Raw genomic sequence first — 23,370 nt, 5'->3', positions numbered from 1 at the left:
AACTGATTATTTTATTATACTCTTGAAGTAAATTATAAAAATAAATAAACCTCAAAATTCCACACTATTCCCTTTCTGCTTGGACAACAGGAACTCAACTCCAGACTAGAGATCACTCCAAACCTTGGGCAACTTTGTGACAAAGCACATAATTGCCCATTTTACAACTGTTTTACAACAAATATCTAGAAACTTTTTATCTCCAGTAAGAAAACAGCATGTTTTAGCTATATTTCAAGCAAACCAACAATTTAAAACAATGTTTTCTCATCCCAACTCCTAAACCAAATTCCAATTAATTACCTGTCTGGTAGGAATATCTTCTGGGATCAAAGAAATGCAGAAAAGTTCAACTACAATCAGCAACTACTTCTGAAATGCCAATGACACTGTTCAGACAAACTGCTGTTTTACAATTCCACGCCCAGAGAACACTAAAACACTTGGAAGAACAGGCAAGAAAGTTTTCCTCAATATAATAAGTTATATATTATTACATGATGAATAATAATAAATTACTGTATCATGCTGAGGAAACAATTCTGAAATTAACTTCTTTTAAACTGCCACGAAACAGCAACCGAAGTGTTTGCACGGCCAGGCTGGGTCTGAGGGACAGGTTAAAGTGAAAGTGAAGAGATGAGAAAACAGTTCTCATCCCAAAGGCAGGAGGTCTCTGTTTCTCTGTAAAACACAGACAGAAGGGTTTGGATTTTCAAAGATTTTAAAATCAAACATTCCATGAGCAAAGGAAAGCCCTTCTCGATGGGTCTCTGGCTCAGGAGTCGCTCTGGCCATGCAAGAAATAACAACCAGCTGCCAATTACCAGAATATTGAACAGCTAATTTAATTGTCTTGGAATGCTTTGGGTTGGAAGGGATCTCAAAGCCCATCCAGTCCCACCCCTGCCATGGGCAGGGACACCTTCCACTATCCCAGGTTGCTCCAAGCCCCATCCAACCTGGCCTTGGACACTTCCAGGGATGGGGTAGCCACAGCTTCCCTGTGCCCTGTGCCAGGTCTCACCATCCTGACAGGGAAGAGTTCCTTCCCAATATCCCATCTAAACCTCCTCTCCTTCAGCTAAAAGCCAATTTTACTAAAAGTTACTTTGTCTGATTATTTAATTAATATTTATTAATATTTATTTACCATATTTGTCTGAATATTTAATTTTTAACAAATCACAGAACCAGAGGAAACGCGAAAATTAAAATTATTTTAAATGTCCTTCTTCTTCACATTAAAAGAACCCTACCAGAGGTTTCAAAAATAAAAGATTAAAATTAATTAGGATCTAGAATCTCCAAATTCCACCGAGGAATCCTGTTCCAAAGCAGAAAAGCTCCTACACTCAGACACACTTCACACTTCTCTGAAAAAGCAGTCAGGCTGGTTTTGCCTGTTTTACAACGAGCAGAACCTGCTCTGTTCTGCCTTATGGAGAGAGCCATAAGCATTCAAATATTGCCATCTAGTGGGGTGTCAAATTCCCACTCTGGCAAGAACGGATGGATTTTTATCCATTCCCGTGTTTGCTCATTCCCAAGTCCCTCCCAGCTCCTGCCAAGTGCTACGAAAGGTCAGGGAGCTGCAGGTCCAGAGAAGGGCTGTGGAATGGGACTGAGTGAATTAATTAATCACTGCAGAAATAATTAATCACTGCAGAAATGGGATATTTGTGATGCTCCTGGTGCACCCTTGGGTGGAAGCTCCACAGATCTCTGATGCTGACAGACTATCAACAGCTGCATAAACGGAACTATTATCAGAAATCAATCAACCAACCCCACAAGAAAATAATTCTGAAATCAAAGGGTTTATAATCAGAAAAGAGAAAAGTCTTCCTGTCATCTCCTATAGCCTTGCTACAGGTCACAAGTTTCATGAGAGCTCCTCCACTATGCTGACACTGGACAAAGGACATTTTCTTATAGTTTTTTCCCCCATTTTTAAAAAATGTCCCACATTTGCTTCTATTTTTTCCCCCATCTTTAAAAAATGTCCAACATTTCTTTCTATTTTTCTGCCCCATTTTTAAAAAAGACGTTACTTGCCCTAAAAATCATCTTACAAAAATCCAAACACCCAGCAAATAAAAGGAGATACCTTGGAAAGAGAAGATCTGTGTTTCATTTCCTCCCCAAATACTCATGGAACATTCGGGTCCCAGGATGAAAGCAGAGCTCTGCACTCCCTACAGCTGGAGCTGGACAGCTGGAAATGGCAGGGGCACAATTCCATACGGGCTGCACAGGATTTTCATCCCAAATGGCTTTTCCTGAAGATCAGGACCTAACGACTCTGACACTTGTTTGACTTATTCAGCCACTAATGATCTCCTTCCAGATAAAACACCTAATGAGCTCGTGACAACCATTAGTTTCCTTCTGCATTTTTAAAATGCCCTCACAGGATATCAAACTTGGAGCCTTCAGTTAAATTTACCTCTTAGTTTTGCACATTTAAAATGTCAGAACAGTCATTTGCGATCACAGTCAGCTTTTCCCTGCTACTCCTTGCTATAGCCTTGATATCTCTTTTCTTCTCTGGGAGAAATCCCACAAGGTTGTCTCTGTGCTTTGCAATGGGACACAGCTCAGTGTATGATGTGATCATTGCCAAAGGATCAACTGCCTGCTTGGAATCAGAGCCTGTTGCTCCAAACAAATGGAATCACCTCAATCGAGGCAATAAATAAACGCTTCTGATTTTAGGGAGCTGCTGCCAATAACCGCATATAACAAATAAGCACACATAACAATAACCACACGTAACATGGGGGTTGACAGGCACAGTTTTACAGAGAAGTTGATTAAACAGCTGTTTGTGTTCCGGGGAGCAGCACAGTGTGCTGTGAGAGGAGCAGAGCCCATGGAAAAGGGGGGTGTTGTTCCCACCACCCCTTCCCGAGCCGGCCCGTTACACAAGCGCTGCCTCGGGAGCCCATCTGGATGGCAAAGGGGCTGCCAAGAAAAACTCCCTGGTGGATCAACAATGCACATCTGCCCCCTTCCCAAGGAGCTCATGGCTTTGGGAAGGACCGGCCGGGCAGAAACCCCAACGACATTCTCCTCACAGGCGGCCGGAGGCACCTCCTCCATCGGCTTTTTAACCCTTGGGAGATGGAGAAAGGAAAGTTCAAAGTCAGGAAAGTCTGTGACTTTCTGGAATTCAGTTCAGGAGGCTCTGTGAGCTCCCCACTCTCCCTGCAGGCAGCAATGCCTTTTCCAGATGAATATACAGAAGTTTTGTGTGGATCAATCCGTGGTTGGTGGCTGAGCTACTTTTCCTCTCCAAATGTCAGGGATCAAACACTTTCTTAGACTCTTCGTGTCTTCTAAAACCACACTGTAAAAGCTCAATTTGGTCGTTTATAGGCTTTCAATAGTAAATAATTCTTGTTTGGAGCCTGTTGGAAGTTCAGTAGGAGATTTTATTTATGCCAGGACTGAGCCTGAGTGACACTGAGTAACCAGCAGCCTCCTCTCCACGTGGTGACAGTAAAGCACACCCTGCATCCATCTGAATTAGGCCCTAAAGGGACACCACCAGTGCACATTGGAGTAACTACTCTGCAGACAGTCATAACACTGGAGCAGTTCCATATGAGGAGAATGAGCCCAAAGAAAACAGTGATTAATACAAGGGTGATACAAAGAGTTCTCTCTTCCACTTGTAACTTCAGAGCTCCGATGGATCTGCAGTGCTGATAAAGATGATCCTTGGACATCACACTCAATACATTGATCATAAACAGTCCAATGCCTCTCACAGGGTCTGGGTTCTCACACCAGGATTGTTAATATGTGAATATCTAATGATGTCTGAAATCCACACAAGACTCCCTTGATTGTCCTTAGAAAAAAACCAGCTTTTGTTCAACTGAGTTACAACAGTTGTAGCAATAACTTTCCCAGTGAGCACATCTTCCAGTTGCCCAACTTGCTGGTTTTTTCCTCACTCCTGAAGCAGCATTTAAAGTCACTCAGAAAGCTGCTTTCATGCTTCCAGACTGTTTTTAGCTGCCTCTGCAGGAGTGAAGACCTGCACACTTCAGCACGTACTTGAACTAAGTCTGGCCAAAGTGGGAAAGTATCAAAGGATGGAACAACTGTGGCAAGAGGTGGTCCAAGTGACCTCATGCATTCATTTTCTATTTTCTGCAGAGCCTGCAAATTCAGCAGTGCCTGACAGCACATCACACACCATCAAGTCACACACATCACAGCTGGGACTGACAGCAGCTGCTACATCCAAGAGTGGAAAATGTAATTCCTTGCTTGTATAACACAAGAACAACAAGAGAAGTGGGAGAAGGAGAGAGAAAGCACACAATTGATTTTATTTCCCAAAAATCGCTGCCTTTATTTCAGTTTATAAACAGTAACTGGCCAGGAAAGTAATTGAAATAAACAGAAGTGCCCAGGAAAGAAGGAAACACGAGGCAGCACTAAATTCCAGCTCGTAGGAAGTGCCAGCAGTGATGCCATTTCTGAGAACTGTGGTGCTGAGATAAACTCAATGGGTTCTCCCATTATCATCCTGCCCAACCTCAAAAGAGGTTATCACTGCCCTCCATGTGGCAGCATTTAATTGATTCACAAAGCAGCAGCTATTTGGAACTGAAGCCAGACTTTTGCAGCTCTGAGAAGACAACATGTGTGAAAGGAGCAGCTCTGCTGCAGCACACAGCCCTTCCCCAGGGTGCTGGACCAACAGGAGTTAAGGATTTTCAGAGAGGAGAAAATGCTTTCTGTCACTTCTTTCTTTTTGAAGATGGGCTGAACTCCCTGACTTTGCTTCTCACTCTCCTGAGTATGAGATAGTCAAACTCTCCCTCCTCTCTCCTCAAATTCTGTCCCTAAGAACAGACACCACTTATGGACTTCACAAGGAACCAAATACAGCTTTTTGGACATTGCCAGCAGGAGGAGGCCCTCTTGGTGAGACTCAGAGCAGAGGTTTTGACCAGCAGACAGCTCAGGAGGACCTTCTTGCCCTCCCCATCTGGCACAGGCACGATGCCGCAGAACTGGGCACGTTCTTCTCTGCTGGTGCTCAACCCTCCACACTGAAGTGACATCTGTCCCCCCCTCAGCCATGACCTGGCAGCTGAGGAGAAACGTGCTACAGCACCTGAGCTGAGCACCTGGGCCAGTGGAAGTGTCCCTGTCCATGGCAGGGCATGGAACCAGATGAGCTTTAAGGTCCCTTCCAACATAACCAATCCAGGACTCCGTGATAACACCACAGGAACAGGCTGAAGTACATAATTACTTCCCAAGAACTACAGTCCGTGGGATTTATCACTAGGAGAAGAAATGTTGGCAAAAAGGATTTCCAGGGACCACAAGATGAGCTCATCCACCAGACAGAAACCACATAACTCCTGTTCAGGCTACTACAGCTTGGAAGGTTAACTAATATCCTATAGAATGAAGAAAGAGATCAGAGATCTTCAGCAAACCATTAGTTTGAGCACTGCCACTATCCCATAGCCCATTCTCTTCCCCCCAGACCTCCAGATTATCCAGAGCTATGACTGATTCCCAAGTTAGCTGTCATCCCCCATCAAGGGGATGGACTGAAATGACAATTAACAATGTAATTCCAACAATCTAAATTAGAGAAATCCATCAATTTCTAGTGCTGATGAAAGATTAAATTAGAGATAGGATAAAATGCCAATTTGGATAATTTTCCTGGAGCTCTCCAACAGTCTCCTGATGGAATTCAAGGTCTGGATGCACAACTACAACTGCTGATATTCCAGAATTGTAGCATCTTGGTGTAATGCTGGTAATCTACTGTATGTTGCTATGTATCTAAAAGTCAGTGACTAGAATGATATTCAGAAATGAGACACAAAGAGCCCAAAATTATAAACAGGAAATGAAAGGAAGACAGAGAAAATGCAAAAAAAGTGTACAAAGGTTAGGAAGGAAATAAGGATATAAAAGCAAAAATGGGTATAGTTAATAAGAATACAGTAATAAAAAGGGGTTTTTAATTATAAAGCTAAAAAAAATAAAAATACCAAATATATTTTGTATTTATAGGGCATATCTTCAGTAACTGAAATGTTTGTTTATAGCACCTGAAGGGAGACTACAAGAAAGATGGAGAGAGACTATTTACAAGGGTGACAGGACAAGTTGGGAATGGCTTCAAACTGCCAGAGGGCAGAGTTAGATGGGATATTGGGGAAGAAACTCTTCCCTGTGAGGGTGGGGAGGCCCTGGCACAGGTTGCCAGAGGAGCTGTGGCTGCCCCATCCCTGGAAGTGTCCAAGGCCAGGCTGGACGGGGCTTGGAGCAACCTGGGCTAGTGGAAGGTGTCCCTGCCCATGGCAGGGAGTGGAAGGAGCTTTAAGGTCCCTTCCAACCCAATTCCATGATTCCATGATAACAATTCCATAAAATAACAACAGCCTGGAGGATCTCATAAAACAAACCCACTGGTGAGAAACACCAGAGCCAACAGTTCCTCTGTGAGAACTCACTGCCCTTCCTCCAATATTTAAGTAATAATACTTAAGACAGACAGAAATGGGGTATATTTGTTGTTTATCCTGCATGGCTATTAAAGATCAACATCTTCATTCCAAAGAAGAAGCTGGAGCAGCAGTGACTGACCACACATTTTACAGGAGACCAGTGACCAGCTGCTTAAACTGGCCCAACCTGCCTTATGTTTGGGGCTGTGTGCAATAATATATATATATAAATATCTCATCTAAGTGACATAAATTACCCAGCCAAATATGCTTCCTATTAAGCAAATGTGTGTGGGCTGCTGTTGTGTCAGTTTGTGTGGAGCAGCACCAGTGTTTAATTCCATTTGGCCTCTGTTGAGGACACAACTTCTCTCACAGTGGATTAACATCTCTTACAACTAATCCACTAGGAAAGTGGTCCCATCCTGACTGGAAAAAATATTACACAGAACAGAAACACTGAGCTTTGATCACCAATTTCTTTCTATCCTATATTTTTGATTATGTCTTAAAAAGTGAAAACGTGCCATTTCAAGCAGAATATACATCACTTACAGTTAAAAATCAGACTTTATCATTAGGTATTCTCAGATAACACTTTATTCCTATGGCATTTAGATGACAGGGGTGGATTCTGGATGAGATAAATGCTAACTCATGAAGGGAAATGGGGAAAATTCACTCTACACGGTAATTTTGGAAGCAGATGGGAAAATTCAACACAACAGGACAACTTTCAGCACAGTTTCCTGCCCTCTGCAGCACTGGGGGTTTGGGTGGGGTACTTACGGTTTTGAGTTGGTTTTTCTCAGCAACAATCATGTCCCTGCCATGAGAGTTATTTCAATATAAATAGTTCCCTGAGCAAGAGATGCTTTATGGAGCCAGAGGATTTCTGGGGTCCAAAAACACAACTGAACTCAGGGCACAGTCTCCCCTTAATGCAATTAGTGATCAATTAACCAAAAATGACAAATGAGGGAAAAAAATGATTGGTGAGAGTCTGCAAAAACCCACGTGCAGAGCAAGAGGACTGCACAGAAATGACACACTAACAACGTTATACACACTAATATATATATATAAACATATAGACTACACATATAAAATATATGTGTATATATAATATGCACATGTAAAATATGTAAACATAAAAATATTCATTATATATATAACTAAGGTTATTTTGTTTTCATTTAATTAGATTATCGTGAAGAAGAAGAACCACTGATAGATTTTCTTTTCTGAACTTCAGAAATCCCCTCTCAATTTTTGCCAATGACATGTAAAATCATTCTTTGTATTATCAAATGTCTTATAAATTTCTGAATTTGGGAATCTATTTTTTCCAACTCACTCATGGAAATCGCTGCAAAATCTCCAAAGAACTAAACCTGTATTTTCTGTTGTGCAAAGAAAATTACAACTGAGGATGTTCTTGTATCAGATTTCACCAGAAAATGTCTCCATTTTTAGAAGGGCTGAAGTAATGAGCTATTTAATGACATATATTGTGTTTAAGTCATTTTGGTTTCGTGCCCAAAAACTCTCTCCTCTACCACAGCCACCCCACAGGCAAATTCATCCCACAAGTGAAAATTTATCCTTCCAAAGATAAACTTTCCTCTCTCTTGTGGTGAACCTTGTGCAGTGGATCAAGAATTTTTAATAAACACACATCTCTTCATTTTCTATACTTTTTGCACATTATACAAAATATCTGCTCTATTAAACACAGATTTGCTTGGTGTTTTTCTTATAGAAAAAAAGGATGGAATATCTTTCCACTGACAAACTGCAAGAAAAATAAAATCCTTTCTATTGGCCTGAGCTCCTCCAGCTGTGACTGGCAAGGGTGAGGCTGATGACATTGGATTTTTCATTTATGGTTAAATTAATGCATCGAAGTCTCACCAGAGCAGAATCAAACCACATTGTTGGGACAAGCACCTGAGGCAGAGCTGCACTCAGATTTTGGTCAGTTTTATGGAACAACAGTTCCCTGATAAAAAGCAGCTGGTGTGGGGAGAGGTGAGGGGGATGTGGGACAGCAGGGCTCTTCCCAGTAATCCTCTGGCAAAGAAGAGGGATGAAATCATGGCACAGATGAACTCACCAGGAGTTCTGCCACCGAACTGAGCACGGGCACAACCTCCCCTGGAAAGCTGGGACTCATCCACAGCCATGAACAGGCCACTGAAATCCAACCTCACTTCCACTTAATTACTCCCAGTGATGACAAATTAAGTTATTCTGTGCAATCATCATTTCTGGACCACTGTTGCTACTGTTAAATTTGCTGCTTCATCAAGTTAACATGAGTTTTCTTCATTTGCTGCCACAGGATTCTTTGTCATGGTGGTAGCAAATCTCAAGAACCATTAATATTTTGGTACCCAAACCAGTAAACTCTGGTCAGACCCACACAGGAGGGATTTTTTCCACAGTCCCTTGTTTTTTATGGACTGGTTCCCAAAATAAAGCAACACACTGATCAACGTGAAGAAGAAATAAAGGTGTTTTTCAGACACCTGGATCTCAAACCCTCCAAACCGTGCTCATGACATCAAAGACAGACATTCAGTGCTCATGATGCACTGCTCCTACATCTGTACCATTCCAGACCTTTTCCAGCTGAAGGAACCACTTCCATAATCCAGTTTCTTCATGGTCAGAATGCCTCACAGAAATGACATAATTCCCAGCTGGAGCACTTGGTCACATGGGCACATTCCTTCCCCTTGCTCACATCTTCAAAAATCTGATTTTCCTACACAACCAATTCCAAACTGACTCGTGTGATTTGTGCTCAAGGATTAAAGTGAAGGGAAAAGGGTTGCCTGGGACTTGCTTTAGCACTGGAGAAAGATCCATTTCTTCATGTCCCCAAAAACTACTGTCAATAAAAATCCAGGTTTTAAAAACACACTGGAAAAGCATCATTTACTTTGATGAGATCAATAGAAAAAAGGGTTCGGAGATCAGAACTAAATTATTCTATCTCTTAAAAATATGTATTTAACATATCTGCAGAAGAAGCCTGAAGTCTTCTCCTTCAGGTAAGTAATAAGACAAAACTTGGCCTAACACAGCCAGCTGAGGGGGTTAGTTTTGGGAATCAGTTTGCCCAAAATAGCCAGAAAACCACTAGAAACAACAGCAGGTCAACAGGACTGTGTTTCCTCAGCTCAGTGTAAGCAAAGCACAGCAGTGGCATCATCAAACTCTCCACATTTCCTTCCCTGTAACTACTCCACACATTGTCCCAAGAGAAGCATAGAAACATCCAATTCTTCAAGCACCACTCCAAACAGGCTCTCTCTGGCCATGTTTTTAAGCCTTCACTGGAATTTTAAACTAGCAATTCCATACAAAGCTCTCTGGTATAACAAATTATTCCCACTTCAGGTGACCAACATAAAATGTGACTCCAAAGAATCTTTTAACTACAAGATCTATTGGTTTATCAGAATCCAGTTCAAGGATCATCCAGTCCAACTCCTGACCCTGCACAGGACAGCCCAAAATCCCACCATGTGCTGAGAGTGTTGTCCAAATGCTCCTTGAGCTCTGGCAGCCTTGGGGCCGTGACCACTGCCCTGGGGAGCCTGGTCAGTGCCCCACTACCCTCTGGAGGAAGAACCTTTTCCCAATATCCTGGATATTCTAATTTCCTGGAACTAAATTGCAGAGAACAGACTTGGCTGACCTCAGTGTATTCACCAAGTCATCCTCTGCTATAAGTCACGCACATCCTTCTTCACTTGTACAGCCAGTGGCTGTGTCTACCACATTCTATATAAAACCATGTTTGATTCCTTTTAAATTAACAAAAACTGTGCCTTCAATATAAGTAATATCTGTTCATTACTCCATAATATTTAAAATAATCAAAAGACTCGTGCACACTGGAACAGAAACAAGCCCATCAGCATCGTGTGAGTCCCTGCTATGAATCCACGGATTTTATGATACTGAGATTGCAAATTTCTTCCATCACAATCACAGCAAATATTTGGAAATAACACACAGCAATGCGAAGTCAAAAACTAAGATTCAAGACCATCCTGCTTTGAGCACCTGAAATTTGCATCATTTGCCTAATTTTTTGTTCCATTATCTGAAAAAGGAATGTTTCTCCCATATTTGCCGTGCTCACAGATGGCAGTTCTGAAAAAATCCGCATTCAGAATTCAACACCGAGGAATCTGCGGCGAACACGCACAACAAACTGAATGAAACCAGCCCATTGGGATTCCTTCATAACCAAAACCCACCAAAAGCTGCAACACCAACCCAGGCCCCGCTCTCACAAAACCCGATTTGCGTCTCGGAATTCCCAGCGCGACACTCACAGCGAATCCCGTAAATCATGAGCGGGTCCAGCTGCTTCTTGCCGTGCTTGCCCTGGCCCGAGAGGTTGGAGATGGCCTGGATCTCGCGGTGGAACAGGTAGTCCAGCAGGGTCAGGGCCATCTTCTCGGCCGTGCGGCAGTTGGTGCTGATGTGCAGCATGTCCGCGGGCGTGATGGGGCAGCGCACCCGCATCTCGGGGTTGTTCTCGTCCCCCAGCCACGTCCCGTTGGGATAATCCTCTGCAAACACACATCAGACACGTTCTGGTTGTGCCACCAGTCAGGTTCAACTTACAGCCAATGTTTCTTATCGTGACCTCTCCAAGTTTTCCTCCCAGTCTCCATAACCTTTCAAATTTAAGCATGAAGAGGCTCATGGGATCTGCTACTGATAAAAATTACTCTCAAATTCAGACCAAGTTATTGCCATTCACATTCTGGCCTTGCCAGGATCTGGTGCAGTTAGTCCAGATGTCCAACTCACTCTCGGATGCCTTTTAAAGTGTCTCACACCAGAGAAAACACTCCAGTCACAGTGTTCTCAGGCAGCCTTAGTCATCCCCTAAAAATGAAGATTACTGCAATGCCACATTATTCTGAAAGCACAGCTCATTTCAAGCAGCCAACAGCTTTGAACCACATTTTCCCCCCCAAAAAATATCAGATAAAAAGGAGTCTAAGCAGGATAATAAATTTAAGAAATTACAATCAATAGTGAATTTGTTTAATCACTTAAAAGGAGTATCTCAAGCAATGACAATCATTTAGAATGTAGCCAGAGATTCCCCCAAAAAATTTCGGTCTTTCTTCAAATTTACTGGCTACATTATTTTCTAAACAACCAGTTGACCAAGGAAAAGGCCCAGCACAAAGATAATTAATCAATCACTAATCATCTGCCAAGTGACTCTTCCTTTCTATTCAAGTGTAAGCTCATTAGGAGCAGAGCTATACCCACCAACACATACATTCTATATATTAAGAAGCCTTTTTATTTCTGTTCCTGCTTGTCAGTTTGGCAGAAAAAAAAAAAAGGAACACTAGGAATTAAATTGAATACTATGCTCTCACTTAAAATTAATCTGTGCAGACAATGCCAAAAGTTAGTGGATTCAAGACTAACCAGAAACTAGAACAGAGCCCAGGACCAATTCCTGCTCAAGTGGAGGATGGAACACAGGACTGAGGATGAGACTCATTCCAGACAAAACCAAAAATTCCAGTAGAATTCTTGACAGTGATAATAGAAATGGACAGAAAAACATCCCAGTAGTATTTCAGTGTTCACTGACAGGGACCATTTGGATTTGATTTCGATGTTTACTCAACTCTGTGCAGTAAAACAAGGTTTCTGGCTCAGGGGTCACTCAGCCCTTCCATACCAGAGGGTTACAGTAATTTATTGTGAATAAGCCATTCAGTTACATGACTGATCTTGCATTAAGTGACTTTAAAGGAGAGCTTGGTGGTATGTACAGTCACAAATTCCTGGGACCCACAACCCCTTGTCACTAAACAGGGTGACAGAGCTCACAGCGACCAGCGCCTCCTTTTCATGCTGAGCAGGACCCTGAGCAGCATCTGTATTTCCAAACCCTGGCCTGGGCTAAGCAGCCTGAGCTTTATCAGACTACAAGCCAAAAGCAGTAAATAAAATATAACATAAAAGCAACTCAAACACTAAAAGCTGCTTTTCCAACGTGACCTCTGGGTTGAGTCACAGCACATGTCAGGGGCAGGTTTATTGTGATGAAAAACGACAGGATGGAGCAAACGTTGGATTGTGCAACACTGAGATATCACTGGGACAGCAGATTATCAGGGAATCCTAAAATGGTTTGGGTTGGAAGGGACATTAAAGATTATCCTGCCATAGGCAGGGACACCTCCCACTAGCCCAGGTTGCTCCAAGCCTCGTCCAACCTGACCTTGGACAGTTCCAGGGATGGGGCAGCCACAGCTTCTCTGGGCAACCTGTGCCAGGGCCTCACCACCCTCATAGCCAAGAATTTCTCCCCAGTATCTAATAATTGGTAAGGAAAAATATTTTTTACTAATGTATGTAGCAACCCATCCCTCAAACTTTTGTCTGTTGAAATTGGAACTTATATGTATATATATATATTTCATTTCCACCTTCCTTTTTACCTTGAGCATGTAACAGGGCACACTGGCTGATTTCTGCTCCCAGAACCAGGTGCCATCCAAAAAAATAAGGTGGTTGGGATGAATTCCAGCTTGTTTTGAATGCCACTGTGTCTGGGCTCACCACAAGTCTGGTTAACATTATCAGGGAAAACAACAGGCTGTTCCTGAAGATAAATTGCCTGGTTTCTAAAAATTTGGGCAGAGCTGGCAAAGCAAAACCATCTCCGGATAAATGTGTATGTTTTTCAAAGACATTCTAGGAAGCCTGAATAAATTATTCTCATCCTATCACAAACTTATTTCCTTACCAGTTGACAGGATTGCTATGGGATATAGGAGCTATTCCTCCTTATGGAACACCTTTTGCCTGCAGACTTGCTTAACAAACCCTGTTAACCTACGTGAACCAAAGATTTTTTTCAATTTGCAAAATAATCTCTTTTTTCTACTGGCACTGAGTCCAGAACATACTGTTTTTACCACATGCAACTGTTCTTTTATTGCTCACAGGCTGGAAAAAAAGACACTATCTTGTTATTCTGACCTATGACCACAATCCCCCCATTAAATTATCTCTTGTATTTTCCTCCTGCTTGAAAAGTTTCGACAGAAAGGGAATTTATTTTACAATCATCTTGCATTAAGCAGGACTTGCATGACTGGAGTTAACCATGAATCTACTGTCTCACTGCAGGGCACAAAAGCTGAATTATTCTTTATTATATATAAAAATCATGCCTACCAGGCTGCCAACACATCTGGCACTTTGCAGGGAGCAGACACAGGATTGGCACATAAAATCTGGTGAAAAGAGAAAATGCAGTGCTACTTCTGAGCGAGGCAGAAACACTCTGAGCCCTGGTGTGTGTGGGGGAGATGGAATGAATAAGGGAAAAGAGACTGGGAGTTGGATGTAAATTCCCTCTGAACAATTAAGTACATGAACACATTAATAACTCTGCATTATTTGAAGTTCCTACACTCGAACATCCTTTAATGCTTTTGGAATGGTTCTTTATTTGTATTATCAGGTTTGTGTGTGATATCTAGAGAGAATCTGGATGAGTTGAATTATTTAGCACATCCACTGGAATATCCACACACTGACTGAGCTCTGCACAACCACACTCAGCTGCTTCTACTCCTTAAAGACTTCAAAAAAATCAATAACTGGGAGCTGGGAGGAAAAGCACATTCAAAGAACACACTTTTCTTAAAATTTACACACTCACCTGGAACTCAGTTAATCACCTTTCTTATTTTGCCCTAAAGTATTTTTCTTTCCCTAATTAATTAAGAACTTCTTTCCATGAGAGTGGCAGAGCACTGAACAGCTGCTCAGGGAGGGCATGGAGTCTCCCTCTCTAGAGACATTCCAAATCCATCTGGATGTGTTCCTTTGTCACCTGCTCCAGGTGACCCTGCCTTGGCAGGGGTTGGACCAGACGATCCAGAGGTCCCTTCCAACCCCAACTATTGTGGGATTCAGTGAATTTTCCTAATGATCTCCCTGCATTTTGAGTGCTACATGGAAAGCTACTTCCTTGCCTTTTTTCACACCAAATATTGTATCATCACAGAAGTGGCTCCTGATCATTTTTACTTCCAGTGCAAAGCTCTATCAGTTCAAGCTGGTTCCCTCTCTGCACTCAGAACCTCATTGCCAGGACACACTAATTCTAGTTCCTCTTCCGTGGTTTTTTTTTTAAGATCAGGAAATTTCCCTTTATCTCCATTCTACTGAAGCCAGAACTAATTCACTTTTCAAGGCTATTTTTGAGTCTTTTTCCCTGTACTAAGTCCATTCTTTTCTCTCCCAACACCGCTGACCATCCTGGTGCTTGGGCAGGGACGTGCCGAGGCTGCCACGCAAACAAGGATTTCTGTGGGAATAGGAGGAGTCCTTTTGAGGTTTGCAGCAAGAAAACCCCTGTCAAGAGAACACAAACCAGACAGGAGTTGCTGAGGCTTTCAGGCTCCCTCTGGACGTGTTCTCCCACCCAGGGAGATGAGAGACATCGAGCTGTTCCTCACGTTTTTCCATCGGAATACACTCCCCTGCTTTGACATGTGAGCCTGGAAGCAAAGCCAGGCTCTGCTCTCTCTCTGGGAGCTGTCAGTCATTCCTTTAAAACAAGGGAAAACAAAAGAAGACACCTGCCCACACAAGCACTTGAATTAACATGTTCCACTACTCCAGTATTGTGTTTATTTTACTATCCAGGCTGGGTGCAGAGCTGGCAGTGGCAGCAAACCACTGGTAGGTACAGAAAGGCAGAGAGATGAATTAATCTTTGAAAAATTTTTTTAAAATCCCAGATCTTAACCTACAAAAATAAACTTCCATTTCTAGAGAAATTAAATAGCATTTTGGCTGATGTACAGAAGATTCAACATCATCATGTGGGGGGGTTGAAACGAGATGAGCTTCAAGGTCCCTTCCAACCCAAACCATTCCATGATTCTGTGATCTTTTTAAATAAGCTTCTGTCAATTAGCCCCTGCAAGAGTTCACAGGGGCAGTGATTAATTGCCAGAGACTATAGAGCACTGACTTTATTAATTAGCAATCATTAAATCTATGAAAGGGAGCGACAGCTGGGCTGGAGATTAACCTACAAATCCAGCAATGGGGTTTAAAGCTGTGCTAAAAGAAAGGCTAAAGAGCTCATTTGGATTTTGCCCACTTTTTCTTGTTTCTTGCCTCTTCATTACGTTTAACTTTACACACTGGCCCATGCTAATGCCAAACATAACCGTGACAGGCACCTGGAAGAAACCATTGTTCATTTGTTGGCTCCCAATAATTGAAAAAACATCAGAGCAATTCAGGTTCTATCATTTTCTTTGGCTTTAACAAGACACTGCAGCTCCTGAAATCCCATCAGTGCCTTCACCCCAGCTCTAAAATATTGGTTTAGGATACAAATGGTTCCCTTTTGCTCTGATATGGTTCATTCTTCCTGTATCTGGTCATGAGGGGCTTGGCAGGAAAGGGCTGCAAATGCTCATCCAACATGTGAGATCTGATCTTGCCATGAACTGGAAAATCCTGTGGATAAATAAGTCTGGGCCACATACAAAGAGCTGCTTGGATTCACATTTGGAAAGCAAATCCTGAGCACTGTTTAATGCTACTATTGTAAAATGACTCAGATGCCAAGTTGAAGAGACAATATGTGACTAAAGAATTTTCTTTGCAAAAAATATTCATCCTTTAGTTACCACACAATGCAGAGCAGTTTGCCTTCTCAAAAAATACACATTTACATTTCTAACTCAATATTCTCTTCATCAGGAGCTGGAGTGACAGGACAAGGGGGAATGGCTTCCCACTGCCAAAGGGCAAGGTTAGATGGGATAATGGGGACAAATTCTTCCTTGGAAGGGTGGTGAGGCAGTGGAACAGGTTACCCAGAGAAGCTGTTTAGATAAATATATTTGAGACTGTCAGAATGTTTTCTAACAGCTTTGTGGTGGTGCATGGTTTAGTCAACTGAACACCAGCCCTTGGCAGGATTATGGACCCATTCCAGCACGGGAGAGCTCACTGCAGTCAGGAAACAACACAGGTACTGAACAGAATGGGTTTAAAACTCCTCTAATTTAAAACTAGTGTGGATTTAATGTTCTTCCCAGTGTTATTTTTTTCCAATGGAAGGCAAAATCCAAAAGAACACAATGTTAGGATGACAACTGTTGTGAAAAGAGACTGTTCATGAGACCTTACTTAAATTAGTGCTAAGACCAGGTTGGATGGGGCTGGTTGGACCTGGGATAGTGGAAGGTGTCCCTGCCCATGGCAGGGCTGGAATGAGATGAGCTTTAAGGTCCCTTCCAACCCAAACCATTCTTTGATTCAATATCTCCAGAGATATGAAGGCCTAAGGAATTGATTCACAAAATTCTGTCATAGTCTGAAAGCTGATGATTTTTTGCCTTTTGCTGTGACTTTTGCCTTTTACTGCTGAAAAAAACAAGTCTGCACAGCAGTCCTACCATTCTTCATCCCTTGCTTTATTAATAATTTCATTTGTGACACCCTGCAGGAGAGGTCACTCAGCAGCCCTCCTGTGCAAGGGCAAGGAGAGGGAGGTGGGGATCACTGATCTGATTCTCAGAGCATTCATCCATCTCAGGGAGATTTTTAATGGATGAGTGTTCTAAAGGTCTGAAGAAAATCAGATCTGAAGACATTAATGGATTAGGTGTTCCTTCAAAATTTACATGTACAACAATGGCATAAAGAGCCAATGTCACGTTTGTGTGTGCAAATCTGTGCCAAAGCAAGTCAAAAAGGGAATTAGACAATGAATATCCTCCTAATGTTGGCAATTTTGCTCCTGGCATGCCTGTCTTGCAGTGATGGGCCCAGAACTGGACACAGAACTCAAGGTGTGACCTCACCAGTGCCCAGCACAGACGGACAATCACTTCCCTAGTCCTGCTGGCCACACTATGCTTGATATAGAACTATTAACAGACTCCACAAAAAGAACATTTTATATTTATTTTCACATTGAAATATCAGCACTATCTGCAATCTGATCATTTTTTTGAGAGGAACTTCTCAGTCTCAATCTGCATTTGATTCCCCGTTGACCTAAAAAGAAATACCCCATCCCTGGAAGTGTTAAAAGCCAAGCTGGATGGGGCTTAGAGCAACCTGGGATAGTGCAAGATGTCCCTGCCCACTTAAGGGGTTAGAACAAGAGGATCTTTAAGGTCCCTTTCAACCCAAACCATTCCATGATTCTATAAAACACCTTCGAAGCAACTCTGTTTCACAACATACAAACAGAACCTAGAAGCTCTTTACAACACACGTGTGTTGTATGAATACCTATAAAAGTTGAAGCATCCTGAGCTCAGGTGTCTTAGAACATATTTTCAGCAAGCAAATGATTCAAATACATCCACCCTTATTTGATCTCACTGCACTGCCTAAAAATTCCAAGGAAGACCCACGATACGATCTTGGAAGTTGCCGGTTGATTCTCAGTTCATTGCACCACCACATTTACTTTGCTCAGCGGCCTCACAGCCAAGGTACCTTCGGAGTTGAGCGTGATGAGGGTGACGTTGTTCCCGATGCTCTGGCTCCCCATCTGGCCGCTGTTGGACACGGAGTCGCTGGCCTCGGAGCCGCTCTCGCCGTCCTCGTTGTGACTGTCGTCGTGCCCCGGCACCTTCACCACGATGGTGTTCTGCCGACGGCCCGGAACGGCACTGTGGGAAAGGAAGGGATGGAACTTCGGGAAAACATAACCGTCATTGGGAATAGCATAGAATCACAGGATAACCCGAGCTGGAAAGGACACAACTTGTTCAAGGAATGACTGGGCACTGGAGGATCATCGAGTCCAACTTATGGCCCTGTACATCATTACAAGGGAATTAAAAACCCTAACTGACAAAATTAAATGTATTATTAAATAAATTATTAAATAATTTATTAAACAAACTCCTTTAAACTCCTTAATCCTGTTTATAACCCAGAGCTATCCAGCAAAATAAAAATGGAAGGAAAATAGCAGAAGAAATCAAAAAGTCTTAGATACACTGTCTAAATTTGCATTAATGGAAAAGCCTCAGCCCAGTGTGCAAAACAAATAACATATTTAAATTATTTATGAAAACATATTCTTGAAGACCATTTTCTACGCAGAATCCCCAGTTTTACTTATTGACAATTTGCTTAAGATAGTACAAGCCCTCCTGGGCTGCTCCTCATTCCTCCTTCAGCTGGTTAAATACAGGATTTTGGCATGTTCTCAAGTGATCGTGCAAAAACACGTGGCCGTGGGCACTCTGTCTTTAACTGTCAGCTGTCAAATAACATGGGACCAACCCCAGATTCTCCAGGACGGTCTTTCCCATCAAGAGTGAAGCATTGCTTTCCCTTTACTGTCAGCCTGAGAAAATATCCAAGTCTAGGTTCAATGTTTCCATCATTTCCATCACTATTACCTCGAGTATTCCTCATTTTGCACTTCAAATTGCACTTCAAACTTCAAACTGATACTGCTCTGTCAAAGCAGGGGATGAAGGGGAGGATTCCTGGGCATGCTACTAACTTGCTAAGGATGTTTTCCAGGGAATCCGCTGCTCTGCTCAACGGCTCTTCCTGCCCAACCATCTTGGCCACGATGGAATTCTGCCGGTCATTGTTGAGGATCACTGTGGTCTGAGGGACAACACTGCAAGACAGAGATCAGAGAGGAAATGAGAATGGAAAGGAGCAAACCTGATACATAAAACACTGTCACAGCTTTGTGGTTTAAACAGTCCTGGCACGGCCTCCAGGCCCGGCTCCTTCTCCAGCATCGTGGCCACAGATCAGACGCTAAAGCTGCTCATCCATCGAGCCTGACACCTGCACCATTCCAAGCACTCCCATCTTCACAGAGGATGGAGGGAGGGATGGATGGCTTCAATGGAATTATAGAAAAATCCATTACCCCTGGCAAAGCAATAAAGAATTCATCAATTCGAGATAGGCAGGGGGAAGTCTGTAAATCACAGCTCTGAAGAGCCACCAAATTCTTCTTTGGAGAGTCTGAGTGAGCGTTTTCAGAGGTACCACAGCCAATTTACATGGGAATGCACCAGTTTTAGTAGGATAATTCTCAGGAAAAAGATTTGAAAGGATTTATTGCAAAACTGGATGATGAGCTCGATTAAAGAGCGTTTGTTTTCTTCCAGGGCAGGGAGACGAGAGCGACACGAGGGGCATCAGGGCAAACAAGGCCAGGCTGGAGCTTTAAATACGACAGGACTAAACTGTTTCTTGTGTGCATTTCACACATATAAACAAAAAAATCTTAAACAACAGAAAAGCATTTAGTGTGTGAGAAACGAGAAAACCTCTATCACTCCTGATGACAACGTAGAAGGAAACAACTAAAGAAATGTTGTCTACATTGTACTGCAAAAGGAAATGTGAAGTAAACAATTGTCTCCACATGCAGACCAGCATCTAATCTGTTTTCAGAGATTATGGACATTATTCCCACAACATTACTCAATATTCTGAGGGTTTGATAGCTAAGACTGTTTCTGCTCATGGTGAACTTAAGGAAAGGACTTGGAAGAAAACTTGTGTTTCAGTGAGAGGGGAGGTTTTCCTCCCTCCCTCTGCTTCCCTCAGTAAACAGTCCACTCTTGTTTTTACAGGTCCAGCATCTCAAACATGACTGACGGTCATTTATTTTCCTTTGGCAAACAGCTGAAACACAAATTAAACAAATCTGATGACAGAACTGTGTTTACTTCAGCTGTAACAGAGCACACCCTCACTTGAACATTCATGTGTCTACACAAGACTTGAAGCACTACATTATCCATCATCAAGATCTAAAGCAAAGATAAGAACCTGTCACAGGGGCAAACAATGAATGCAGCCCAACTTTGGCACAGATAAGAGGGCTGACCACAGGTTTTCTGGCTCCAAAAAGCCCCGGGTTCTAATGCCCTGCCTCCCTCTTACAGTAACTGCATCTGTTCCTAACAACATATGGGATTCCTCATGGACTGCCAATGAGCTGCTGGATTGAAACCTGCAGAAGCTCTGGAAGATGTTTGGCTGATCACAGACAAGTACAGGCTGTACTAGAGCTCTTCATGTACACGTGAAGCTCAAATTTTAGCAAGCAATAAATGGGGTGTTCTGTTGGTTTCCTTTCGTTGCCATCTAAAATATCGTCTAAAATGACTTTCATAGTCACCTGTGCAAAATTTTCTCCATTATCAAGGGGAAAAACACTCACATATTTTGTATTTTTTTTTTAAAAAGGAAACTTGTTTCCATTTTCTCAATGCCAGCACTGAACATTTGAATGAAAAACATCAAACACTTGGCAGCACAGCGATACGTGGCAATGCTGTCCAGCAGCGACGTGTGCTCCCATTACATTTCCCAAATTGCCCAAACAGCTCCACTGGAAGTTTTTACAGGCCAGTTTCAAATGTTCAAGCATTTTACACTTCCTTTTAGACACTGTTCTTTATCACCATCTTCCCTGCAATCACTTCTGGCTGCCTGTTTAAAATGTCACTTACCAAAGCTTATTTTTAATGAAGACTCTGAATAATTAATTTCAACTGAAGAGATAAATGCAATAAAAATTACATTTAGAAAGTCCTTAGCATTTTGCTCTTATTAAGTTTATATTTGAAAAAAAGTCTTAGCACTAAAAATTGGCATAAAAGAAGGAAGAAGTTGCGGGGGTGGTGCCTTTTTTTAGGAATGTTCATTTTTATGAAGTCGCTCAATTCTTTCTCAGTCTTAAAGGAGAAGGAATTTCTTGTGTTTAACTCCTGAAGAATGATGCTGTCAAAATCTGCATGAGGAGGAGAAGGAGGAGGAGGGAACATTTCCATTGAAAACATCCTAAATGTTAATCAAGAAACTATGATTCTGGTCCGTGTTCTACGTGGAACAAAAACAGCCCCGGAATTCGCTGACAAATTGTGACAACGAGGCACCATCGAGGCAGAAATTTGTCACAGCTGATGCTGTGAAACCTGAGCTGGGAGAAAAGGAAATCATTGGGACCAGTACATAAAGGCCCCACTAAATTTGAAAAGGAAGGTTCCATAGGGTTCTCCTGGACTCCAATTTGTACATGTGAGAAATGGAGATCCACAACATTCCCTGCAGATCACAGATTCATGGAATCACTGAGGTTGGAAAAGGGCTCCCAGATCATCGAGTCCAACCTGTGAATGACCCCCACCTTGTCTCCCAGCCCCGAACACTGAGTGCCATGTCCAGGCCTTCCTTGGACACCCCAGGGATGGGGACTCCACCATCTCCCTGGACAGCCCCTTCCAGGAAGAAATTCCTCCTCATGTCCAACCTGAACCTCCCCTGGCACGGCTTGAGGCCATTTCCTCTCGTCCTGTCCCTTGATCCCTGGGAGTAGAGCCTGACCCCCACCTGGCTCCACCCTCCTGTCAGGGAGTTGCAGAGAGGGATACGGGAATTTGCTTCCCATTGACTTCCCTGTGAGATGTTCTAATCTCTGTTTTCAGATCTATTTAGAAATCTACCAAATATACACAAAATAAACACAGAATTCTACATAAAATCAAAATATCAGGCCAAGCTGACAAAAATCCATCAGAGGAATTCATTAAAACTCATTACAGACAAGTGCATCCTCACTTAATATTCCAATTTCTTTTTTCACTCTGTCCATCTCTGAAGATGAAACAACTTTAAATCACTCCTTATGTACTGAAATACAGAAAACACTAAGGAGGAGGAGGAAAGCTTTTGATATTCACTGAGATCCCAAGTGAAGCAATTCTTTCTCTGAGTGCTGCCAGGACTACTAGAGAAGATGGAAAGAAAATATTCAGGGGGTCAGGGGGAGTGTTTCCCAAGCCCAGCGTGTCTGCACAGGCTGCACAACTTTCCACTTGTGCTCACATATTCCTTTCCCCATAAGCATTAGGACTTGGAGAGACTGGCTCTGCAATTTGCCTGTTCCTGGACAGAACTTAGTAAAAAGTTATAAATGCATGAAATGTACAGATATAATAATATTTGGGGATTTTTTACTGATTACTGAATAATCTGCAAAATTACAGGTGAAAATATTTCTAAAAAAATAAACATACCAACTAATGATTTTCAAGTGTAGTTTTCAATTTAGGCTCTGATTTTTTTTTTTTAAAAGGCCATTCTATATTTTGCATAAGAAAATTGCTGCCAAAGGTCATTTTGAGTATGGAAAACGTGTGAGTCAGAAATGCTCATTAATCTTCCTGGCTGGGTTTCCATTGCCAATAACCTGCCAATCACAGAGAGTGCAGCCAGTGACAGAAAAGAACTTTTGGCAGTACCAGGCCCATCATCTCCTCCTCTTCCCAGCTGAGGTTTTCATTTGGAGAGAGAGAAAAATCTTCCACAAGGTGCAAGATCAAAAGTGTTGCTCCAAATGGATGAAAATTACTTGGAAAAACTTGGATTGAACTTTTCAGACAAGTTGTTCTTCTCGTTCTCCGAGACACATCACAAGGAGCAGTTAATGGAGGAGCAGAGGAGCTCGGGATGCAGGACTTGGAATTCCTGCTGGCAGAGCCTCCAGCCAAACACAGCCTTAAGGAAAGCAAGTCTGGGAATGAGACCTTGAACTTTGGTATTTTCCAGATGAACATGAAGACTTAAATGTATAGTTCGTGCATGTGTCGGAGCTCTGGAGGAATATTACAGTTATTATATTAAATCTAAATATTTTTCAAATTATATAGACAAATATCTTTTTTAAAAGTGTGGTGTTTTCCTCCTTTTTTTTTCTGATTTATCTTTCAGTAACACTTGTGTTCATCTGGAAGAACGGCCACTCTTTGCATCTTTT

At 42.3% G+C, this 23,370-nt stretch overlaps 1 protein-coding gene across 2 annotated transcripts in view; it reads right to left on the bottom strand.

The window, feature by feature from the left end:
• The window catches only part of LOC113987252 (BTG3 associated nuclear protein), a 104,960-nt gene that overhangs the window by 71,040 nt on the left and 10,550 nt on the right, over positions 1 to 23,370 (bottom strand). For both annotated transcript variants that reach the window (XM_027719788.2, XM_027719789.2), the window contains exons 4-6: positions 19,081 to 19,203; positions 18,057 to 18,232; positions 10,856 to 11,095 (exon numbers count right to left, since the gene is read on the bottom strand). In XM_027719788.2, the coding sequence (XP_027575589.1) occupies positions 10,856 to 11,095; positions 18,057 to 18,232; positions 19,081 to 19,203 (539 nt within the window). The remainder of the gene's footprint in view (positions 1 to 10,855; positions 11,096 to 18,056; positions 18,233 to 19,080; positions 19,204 to 23,370) is intronic.

This window comes from Pipra filicauda, unplaced genomic scaffold (assembly GCF_003945595.2).
Source record: "Pipra filicauda isolate LSUMZ 115617 unplaced genomic scaffold, ASM394559v2 scaffold261_size1826302_pilon, whole genome shotgun sequence".
In the NCBI taxonomy this organism is placed as follows: Eukaryota; Metazoa; Chordata; class Aves; order Passeriformes; family Pipridae; genus Pipra; species Pipra filicauda.
Note: the sequence above shows the minus strand (reverse complement) of the source record. Positions and strands in the feature narration are given on the sequence as shown.